This window comes from Quercus robur, chromosome 1, assembly GCF_932294415.1.
Source record: "Quercus robur chromosome 1, dhQueRobu3.1, whole genome shotgun sequence".
In the NCBI taxonomy this organism is placed as follows: domain Eukaryota; kingdom Viridiplantae; phylum Streptophyta; class Magnoliopsida; order Fagales; family Fagaceae; genus Quercus; species Quercus robur.
In genome coordinates, this window is record NC_065534.1 from 53,778,119 (window position 1) to 53,788,815 (window position 10,697).

Genomic DNA, 10,697 nt, shown 5'->3' on the forward strand with positions numbered 1-10,697 from the left:
AAGATTTGGAGCCCAAGCCCAAATGTATGAAGTCTTGGTCTAATAAGCTCAATACAATGAATTTTGTAGAGTATGGATCAAAGAACTAGATCTTAATGAGTTGGACAACGGCTAATATGGAGTTAAGAGACAATCAAGCACAAATAAAAGACATCAGTGTCCATGGATGTTCAGTCCGAGGAGGCCAAAGATTAACGTATACTGATCACAATTGAATATTAAGATTGTTTAGTATGCTACAGTGTTCTCTCTCCCTCTTTTTCCACCCCCTCCATCATGGGGGCTCTTCCACATTATATAGCAGACACCCTTTTCAGCCTTTTGTGAGTTGTGGCAGCCAAGACAGCATTGTTCAGGGGTCCTCTCCACATTAATGCGGCCAGAAAAGTAGCTGCAGTACATTTAATGTGGTGGTAGCAGCTTTTCCTTAGATATTTTGAGTTTTCTTTACTCTCACATGTTCATGGGGCGCATTTCAATTGCTAGAGTACACACTTGGTTTGCGCTTGTCATGTCTGAGGAGGAGTTCCTTCTCGGACCTTCTTCCCTTCATCCCCCACTGATGAGACTTGTAATGTGGATCATTTAAGTTATCTTCTCCTCCTCAGACTTGTTAGTGTCCTTGGACAAAGCCCAAGGCCCAATACATTATTTTAGGCCCTAGCCCCTACAATAGCCCCTCAAAACTCCAATTTTTCCCTTCCATCCGAGGAGAAAAAGCGGGGTTTTGATTTTTAAGAGATAAGACCAACTGATTTTTGATTCACACGTGTAGGAGTGATTATTTCTAATGCTTCGTAGTTTACAAGGCGCTATTAATTACTCTAGGCGGTTTTGTGTCCCTCGCATCCAACGGTGAAATGCAGATCCAATGGCTGGCGTTTCCCCTAGTATTTTGAGTTGGAGTACTCTTTTCCATCTTCTTCTGCTATATAAAGCCTTGAAGGAACCCCCTTTGCCTTTCTTTTTTACGAATCTTCAAGAACTTCAGAAAACTCCAGTGTCTAGTCTTCATAAAATGCACCAAACTCTTGAGTTTCCGTAGTCATTTCCTATAAGAAGCTTTCCTTTGAAAAAATCTCTGAAAGTTTCAGAGATTGTTGTACGAGTACCCGTAAGTTCTCATTTCTTTATATTACCCTTTTTCCTTTCGACCTTCCTCCTCGGCCTTTTAGTTCATCTAGATGGGTAAATTCAAGCGTTTAGTAGACATACCAGCCACTATGGAGGCTTTTAGAGCTAGATACTGTATTCCACAGGAGGTGGTTTTAGAATATTGCCTCCCGGACCAAGTACTAACCGATAGAGATACGAGTCAAGTCGTCATTCCCATGATCGCTTTCATAGAGGGAGGAATGACGCTTCCCATGCGTAGGATAACCCGAGACTACTTGATTAACCATAGGTTGACCCCCTATCAGTGCGCCCCTAACCTATTTAGGGTCTTGGGCTACGTAGATGCCCTGAACGAGCAAATAGGCTTAGGGCTCACGTGGCACGATGTGGTTCACATGTACGAGTGCCATAAGCTTGCCAGTGCAGGTTACTACCTTAAATCCCAATCCCAGGATGTTAGACTAATATCCTGCCTCCCCAAGTCCAATAAGGGTATGAAGGATGATTACCTGATTGCCTCAGGGGAATGGAGCGATGGTCTTCATTGTCCAACTCGGGCAGAAGATCCAGGTGTGGTACCTTTAGGATTAGTCCCCTTGGAAGGAGACTTAACCTTTTAGCTTTATTCCTTTTGCTTGGCACTTCATCTTCTTTTGGTTAGAAAATATCCTTTTAGCGATCTGACCATAATTCCCTTATTGGCTGTTTTGCAGATAAAACCCACGTTGCTCCGGGGCTCAGTTCAGGCCCTTAATTACCTCCTGAGGTCGGAGATTTTTGTAAGCAGGGACAGACAGCTGCGTGCCGCTCATCTGATTTTGGGTTACGAGCCCCTGTCTCGTGTCTTTCAGGATATTGGCCAATCAATAAGAGCCGAGAGTTCAAGGTTAGCTCGGATCAACGTCTCTAAGCAAGGATTTTTGGCTCGAAGGGATCTTCCATCGGTTACTTTGCTAATTCTACAAAACCTTTCACCAGCTGCACAGCCACCTCCACAAGACCATCCCGAAGCCACAACATTTATTGAAGAGGAGATTGACTCATCTCGCCTTTCATTAGAGGAGCAGATAGACGAGTTTTATTTTGAAGAAGACAATCCAAAGGCTCCTCTGATTAACCTCTCGGACGCTGAGGGTGAGCCAGACAGAAACTCCGACATTCGCCACCCTCCCCTTATGATCGCCTGCCCGGACGATTCCTCTGACGAAGAGGAAGATAATATGGCCTCGAACAAGGGCAATAAAAGCTTAAGGGAGCTTATGGCTACCAGGGGCAAAGGGTCAACCTCAAAGGTGCCCACTAAGTCTCAAGCTCCCTCCAACCTTCCTCTTGCTCCTCCACAGGTCCCTGCCGACCTCAGCCTGAAGGCTAACCCTGACTTGAAAAAGAAAAGGACAGCCAAGTCGCTCGAGGAAGGTGAGGTGGGTCCTTGGAATGGCGCAAAACACTAAAAGGTGATCCAGGAACCTCAGGACAAGAAGGCCCCATTCGAGGATAGCCGCGACGAGCAGGATAAAGCTGAAGTGCGTGTGGCACAGCGTACTTGGAGCGCTCGGCTCGAGGTGGATGGGGCACCAATTCCTTGGAACGCCTCGGTCCGAGAATACCAGAGGGGCCGAGCAAGGTACATTGCTGAAGCCCTGGAGCAGCCCATGCTCTTTCCCAAGGACATGGACTCTTACAGGCGTTTCTTGTAAAACGAACTCTTCCTGTCCCTGAAGAGGGACCTTACGATGGTAAGGCAACTTATCCCTTTACAAACATAAATACTGAATTATATTTTTTTCTAACTCATGTTGTTTTGTGATCTTTGGGTAGATTACTCAGCAAGTTTTTGTGGCTGCGGAGTGGTATCGCGATGCTCGCAAGCGGGCCAATGCTGAAGCCTTCTCTCGCACCGAGATAGAGAAAACACTAGGGGCTATTAAGAAGGAGTAGTACGAGCTAACTGAGAAGTTAAAGAAGGCACAATCAGCTTGTCTAAGCGCCGAGGCTGGCTTGAAAACCGCAAAGAAGCAAGCTGAGGATCAGCGCCAGAAATTGCACGTGACTGAGATCAATCTCGCCACTGAGACTGGTTGTCTTAGCTCTTAAAGCCGCATTGTAGAAGGCCAAGAAGGAAATCCAGCTGGCCAAGGAAGCAACCAAGGCCAAGAAGAGGGCTGCGTTCCAACTTGGCGTGGAGGAGACATAAGTAAGGCTTGCCGAGGAGTTATCAGAGGTATGCAGGGACTATTGCAGCGTTACATGGGGCAAGGCCCTCAACGTTGCGGGTGTCCCTGCAAACTCTATTTGGAGGCTGCCTAAAAACATCTTCTACCCCCTAGAGATCCGGGAGGTCCTTGTTGATGCCCCTGAATCCTCCAAGCAACCTGCGGCTATCCCGTTAGCTGAAACTACAAAGGGGTCTAGCCAAGCTACCGACCAAGGTCAAGGAGCCGAGGGGGAGAAGGGCAAAGGGAAGAAAATTTTCGCCAAATCAAAGGATCTCACCAAGGAGAAGGTTGCAAGGCCGAGGATCATCGAGTTGACCCCCAAGCCAAGGATGTTCCTCCTTCTCAACCAGACCAAATTGAAGACACTCCTGCTGAAGCTTAGCCCCTAGGGTTTTTCTTGTAATATCTTTTTGTAGTAGAAGTGTAATTTTGTTTTTGTTTAAAGACATCTCGTTCGAGCGTATTGTACTATCTTTATTACTTAATGTGAATGCTCTTCCTTTCATCCTTTGTCTTTTTGTCTAACGTTGTTTGGATTTTATTGCATAATTCTAAATAAATGTAACTGTGCCTTCAGTTAGAGTTTACAATAATATTTTGCCAATATGACTAAGTGATAAGGGTAAAACTATGCAGCAAATCTTAGGTAATGAAGATTGACATGCAGACAGTCTATATACTGCGCATAAGTATAGGTTTAAATTTGCCTTGGGTCTGTTTAGGCTTTGAGTCCTGTTTAAAAATCTACATATAGGCATTTTAAGATTACGAAATGCATAGTTTTAACCCCATATGTGGTTCGAAAGACCTGACCCACTTTAAGACCCGTTTGATCTATTTAACGCCTGAATAGATGTCATAAGTTATTAATTTCCCCTAAGCCTGTGGTCCAAGGAGCCATGCAGGACTTAGGTTCTGTTTAACACTTAGATAGATGCCATAAGTTATTAATTTCCCCTAAACCTGTGGTCCGAGGAGCCATGCAGGACTTAGGTTCTATTTAACACTTGGATAGATGTCATAAGTTATTAATTTCCCCTAAGCTTGTGGTCCGAGGAGCTATGTAGGACTTAGGTTCTGTTTAACACTTGGATAGTAATGAACCGTATGACGCGCAATTATAATAAAACATAGTGCAAGCAAAACTTCTTTTATTAATAATAATACCTTCTTAGGTTATTTACATTCCATGGGCGAGGTACAGCTTTCACATCTAAGTCTTCCAAATGATATGCACCTATTCTTGCTACTGAAGTGATGCGATATGGACCTTCCCAGTTGGGCCCTAACTTTCCCCAGGACGGGTTCTTGGCATTACCCAAAACTTTTCTCAGCACCAGGTCTCCTGGCACTAATGGCCGTAGTTTTACATTAGCATCAAACCCCTGCTTGAGTTTCTGGTGGTAATAGGCCAATTGAATCGTTGCCTTTTCTCTTTTTTCTTCAATTAAATCCAAACTCCTTCCTAGCAGTTCGTAGTTGTTGCTTTGAGTGAAGGTGCCCGTTCTCAGCGTTGAGAAGCTAGTCTCTAGGGGGAGGACAGCTTCGGCCCCATAAGTCATGGAAAAGGGAGTCTCTCCTGTTGACCGTTGTGGTGTAGTCCGATAGGTCCATAGGACGTGTGGCAGCTCTTCCACCCATCTTCCCTTCGCACCATCTAATCTCTTCTTCAACCCATTGACTATGACCTTATTAACAGTCTTAGTCTACCCATTTCCTTAGGGGTAGGCCAGAGTGGAATATCGGTTCATAATTCCCAAGTCACAACAATATCTCCTGAAGGCCTTACTATCAAATTAAAGGCCATTGTCCGAGACGAGGGCATGAGGGACTCCGAATCGAGTAACGATGTTCTTCCAGATGAATTTCTTTGCATCCACGTCCCTGATGTTGGCCAGGGGCTCGGCTTCGACCCATTTGGTGAAATAGTCTGTGCTAACTAACAGGTATCTTTTATTTCCAGCTGCTTTAGGGAAAGGGCCTACAATATCCAGGCCCCACTGAGCGAACAGCCAAGGACTGGAGAGGGGATTAAGGACCCTTCCCGGTTGGTGGATATTTGGAGCAAACCTCTAGCATTGATCACACTTCTTGGCATATTCTTGGGCTTCCTTCTACATACCCGGCCACCAATATCCTTGAGTGATGGCTCTGTGTGCCAGTGATCTTCCTCCTGTGTGACTCCTGCAAATTCCCTCATGCAACTCTTCAAGTAGTAGCTCTGACGCTTTGGAGTGTACATATAGCAGATACGGCCCAGAATAGGAGCGCTTGTACAGCTTATGATCCTCGGACAGCCAGAACCAAGAAGCTTTTCTTCGTATTTTCTCGGCTTCTGATTTCTCTTCTGGTAGTGCATCATCTTTAAGAAAGCTCACTATGGGATCCATCCAGCTCGGACTCACTCTGACTTGATGGATTCGAACCATGTCCTTTTTTACTACATCTGCTCTATACAAGTCCTCGACAAGGATGATTTGAGGTAAACCCTGCTCCAAGGACATGGCAAGAGTGGCCAATGAATCCGCATGCGTGTTCCCACTCCTAGAGACGTGTGTCAAGTTGAAGAATTCAAAGTCCGATTGTAAGCACCTGACCTGACTCAAGTACTCCTGCATTCTCACATCTCTGGCTTCTAGCTCACCTTTCATTTGGCCTATAACCAATCTGGAATCCGAGAACACTTCTAATGCCTTCTCCCCCCCCCATTTTCTGCCCCCCCCATTTTCTGCACCATGGTCATTCCTTGCAATAAAGCTTCATATTCGGCTTCGTTGTTCATGGCCGAGAACCCTAGTCTCAATGACTTTTCTATGGTAATTTTCTCAGGGGATATTAAAACTAGCCCTACCCAGACCCCTTTTAGATTGCCACGCCATCAGCGTACACTTTCCAGCGTGAGGCTCCTTTTGCAGAGATTGTGCCAACCGATTTTCCATCCATATTTTCCTCCTTTGCTACTGCTTCTATTAAGGGCTTGGCAAATTTGGCTATTAAATCAGCGAGGACTTGGCCCTTGATGGAGGTCCGAGGCATGTATTTAATATCGAAGGCCCCTAGAACCATGCTCCACATGGCAATTCTTCCCGTGTAATCAGCACTCCGGAGTACCGACTTGAGTGGGAGCTGAGTTAGAACAATGACCGTGTGCACTTGGAAGTAATGAGGGAGTTTTCACGTGGCATGTACTACTGCCAAAATCGCCTTCTCCAATGGTAAATAACGCACCTCGGCCTCATGTAACGATTTACTCACATAGTAAACTAGCCATTGTATGCCACCATCAATTCGTATCAATACCAAGCTTACAGCGTGAAAGGCCACCGTAATGTATGCGAACAAAACCTCGTCGGCCTCAGGACTAGACATAATAGGTGGCCGCGATAGGTATCCTTTAAGTTGCTGGAAGGCTAAGGCACAGTCCTTGGACCACTCAAATCCTTTCCATTTGTTCATCAGGAGGTAGAAGGGTCGGCATCGGTCCGCAGATCAAGAAATAAACTGATTCAAGGCCGCGATCATTCCAGTGAGTCTCTGGATTTCTTTCGGGTTCCGAGGAGGTTGCAAATTGTGAATTGCTTTGATCTGATTTGGGCTCACCTCAATTCCCCTGTGAGTCACCATATAGCCCAAAAATTTGCCTGACCCGACACCAAATGAGTACTTAGAGGCATTGAGACGCAGTTTGCGTTTCCTCAAGATGTCGAAAATGACTCCGAGGTCTCCCACATGCTCGGACACCACTTTACTCTTTACTACTATGTCGTCTATGTAGATTTCAATACTCTTGCCCAATTGTGGCTCAAACATTCTAGTCATCATCCTTTGGTAGGTAGACCCTGCATTCTTCAAACCGCAAGGCATCACTTTGTAGTGGTAGTTTCCAATAGGAGTCACGAATGCCGTTTTTTCTTGATCACCCGGGGCTAGTGGTATTTGATAGTAGCCCTAAAAGGCATCCAAGAAGCTCATTCGAGGATGGCCTACAATTGCATCCACTAACTAGTCTATCCGAGGCATTGGGAATGGGTCTTTTGGGCACGCCTTGTTCAAGTCTATGAAATCTACGCAAACTCGCCACTTCCCACTCTTCTTCTTTACCACTACAGTATTGGCCAACCACTCGGGGTAGAAGACCTCTTTGACAGCTCCTGCTTTCTTGAGCTTCGTTACTTCATCCCTAACAGCGTTGGCATGCTCTTTTAATGGGCGTCAAGGTGGTTGCTTTTTGGGAATGACGGATGGGTTAACGTTTGGGTGGTGGCAAATGAAGCTCGGATCAATCCCTGGGCCTCGTAGGCGTCCCACGCAAACACGTCCACGTTTTTAAGAAACCCAATCAGTTCTTCTTTCTCTCAATGAGGTAGTTCTGAGCCGACTTGAAAGAACTTCTCTGAATCAGCGTCAACAATCACCTTTTCTAGATTTTCGCATTTTACCTCCTCGATTGGCTCATTACCGGGCAATGTCGGGGTGGCTGATTGCTATAAGTCCTTTCGAGTAGAGGCCAAGGGCTCAACACTAGGTTGGCGTGAGATGGTAGCCACTATGCACTGTCTGGCCATGGTCTGATTCCCCACAATCTCCTCGACTCGGCCTTCAGACGGGTACTTCACCTTCTGGTGAAGTGTAGAAGAAACAGCCCCTAAGGCATGAAGCCAAGGTCTTGCCACAATTGCTGTGTAAGGCGAATAGGCGTCAACCACAATGAAATCCACCTCCACCACGTCCGAACCAGTCTGTATGGGTGGTCTGATCTGGCCCCTTGGTGTAACGGTCTTCCCTTCGAAACTAACTAAAGGAGAATCGTACGCCGTCAGCCCCCTGTACAGGTCGGGGTACATTACTTTCACAGCACTGCCCTGATCTACCAATACTCTCTTCACATCAAACCCCCCAATTCAGAGTGTAACAACCAAAGCATCGTCGTAGGGTTGGATGGTTCCAATCTTATCCTCGTCCGAGAATCCCAGGACAAGCGAGGCTCCTTTCCTGGACTTTTTAGACTCCCGATCGTTGTCCTCAGTGGAGAGCCGAGCCACAGACATTACTCTGGACGGATAAGAGCCGGTCCTTCCTAGAGTAGCAAGGATGACATTTATCGTGCCCATGGGAGGTCTTAAAGATATGTCTCTTCGGGGTTCTTGGTTTGTCTGGCCTGGATGACCACTAGAAGGATGCAAAAGGTGTCTCAGTTTCCCTTCTCGGATGAACTGATCCAAGTGGTTCTATAGGTTCCTGCAGTCTTTTGTAGTATGTCCGTGGTCTTGGTGGTACTGACAATACAGACTCTAATTTCGCTTTATGGAGCCTACAGCCATCTTATTTGGCCACTTGAAGAATGACTCATTCTTGAATTTTTCTAAAACCTGGTGTACCAGTTCTCTGAATACGGCATTAACCATCTACATGTTGGCTGATCCTGATTGCCCTGCGAAATCTCTCCTCGGCTGGTTATTGTTGTATCGTTCCGACCTGAAATCATTCCTCTTTTGAGGGATGATCTTCTCCTTTCCTTTCCCTTGCAGTTGGTCCCCTTCCACCCTTTTGTATTTGTCAATCCGATCCATAAGTTGACGAACGCTGGTGACAGGCTTACCAGTCAAGGATTTCGTCAAACCGTGCTTGATGGGGAGACCAATTTTAAAAGTATTAATGGCGACGTCGTCAAAGTTGTTGTCCATCTCATTGTACATTTCCCAGTATCTGTCCGAGTATGCTTTTAAAGTTTCTCCCTCACGCATGGATAATGACAACAATAAACTCAGAGGCAGAGAAGCCCTACTGTTCATAATGAAACGAGAGCCAAAGGCTTGGGTGAGCTGCTTATAGGAATCTATGGAGTCCGTTTTCAAGCTGTTGAACCACCTCATCGCCAGGGGTCCTAGGCTGGACGGGAAAACCTTGCACATCAAAGCTTCGTTCTAAGAGTGGATGGCCATTCTTTGATTAAACTGGCTCACATGCTCCACAAGGTCCATTTGACCATTATAAACGATGAACGTAGGTTGATAGAAACACCAAGGTAGTCTAGCCCCTTCTATCTTGCGCGTGAAGGGCGACTTAGAGATCTGATCCAGGGCTTTATTCATGGCATCATTACCCAGGCCCTTACTAGATGGTCCCTTGTGCTTCCGTCTATGATGGTACTCGTCTTCATAAGAGAAGGTCTCACTTGGGGGAGTTCTTGATCTCCACCTGTAATTGTCGTCCTCTTCATCATTAGAAGATATGTCGAAGCTGGAAGGAGACCGCCTTTGTTGTGCATGGCGCAGTCTCTTTTTTGAGTCGTCTATCTCTTGCTACATGGCTCGACGGTTGTTTTGTCTTTGGGCTATGCAACTGCCCACTTAAGAGGGGCTTTTGTTCGTCTAGGTGACATGCACACTCCCCTCTCGATTCCTTTCATTTTCCTGATTTTGTTCAAGTTCAGGGTCAGGGAAATTACCCTGTCGTTGGGACCCTATGGGTTCTGTCCGTTGGGGACTTGCCTGGCGCGGGTTTTCTTAGTGTAGACCTGATCCTTCCATGTCTAACTGTTGCACTCACTAACATACAAGTTCTTCCCACAGACAGTGCCAATTATAGAGGCAAGATTTGGAGCCCAAGCCCAAATGTATGGAGTCCTGGTCTAATAAGCCCAATACAATGAATTTTGTAGAGTATGAGTTAAAGAACTAGATCTTAATGAGTTGGACAACGGCTAATATGGAGTTAAGAGACAATCAAGCACAAATAAAAGACATCAGTGTCCATGGATGTTTAGTCCGAGGAGGCCAAAGATTAACATATACTGATCACAATTGAATATTAAGATTGTTTAGTATGCTACAGTGTCCTCTCTCCCTCTTTTTCCACCCCATCCCTCATGGGGGCTCTTCCACATTATATAGCTCCTTTCTGATCATATAGACCTTCCACTTGTTGATCATCTGGATCCCCACTTGTGTACCCATCCCATCAGACACCCCTTTCAGCTTTTTGTGAGTTGTGGCAGCCAAGGCAGCACTGTTCAGGGGTCCTCTCCACATTAATGCGGCCAGGAAAGTAGCTACAGTGCATTTAATGTGGTGGTAGCAGCTTTTCCTTAGATATTTTGAGTTTTCTTCCCTCTCACATGTTCATAGGACGCATTTCAATTGCTATAGTACACACTTGGTTTGCGTTTGTCATGTCCGAGGAGGAGTTCCTCCTCGGACCTTCTTTCCCACTGATGAGACTTGTAATGTGGATCATTTAAGTTATCTTCTCCTCCTCGGACTTGTTAGTGTCCTCGGACAAGGCCCAAGGCCCAATACATTATTTTGGGCCCTAACCCCTGTAAGGTTAAATTTTGTTCAAAAATGCCCTAGGCCGTGCTGGCCA

At 46.0% G+C, this 10,697-nt stretch overlaps 1 protein-coding gene across 1 annotated transcript; it reads right to left on the minus strand.

Moving 5' to 3' along the window:
• Positions 1–8,737: 8,737 nt before the first annotated feature.
• LOC126713176 (uncharacterized) lies at positions 8,738–9,205 on the minus strand. Its single transcript, XM_050412861.1, has one exon. It carries the CDS (start codon positions 9,203–9,205, stop codon positions 8,738–8,740), a length of 468 nt encoding a protein of 155 aa, XP_050268818.1.
• Between the last annotated feature and the right edge of the window lie 1,492 nt (positions 9,206–10,697).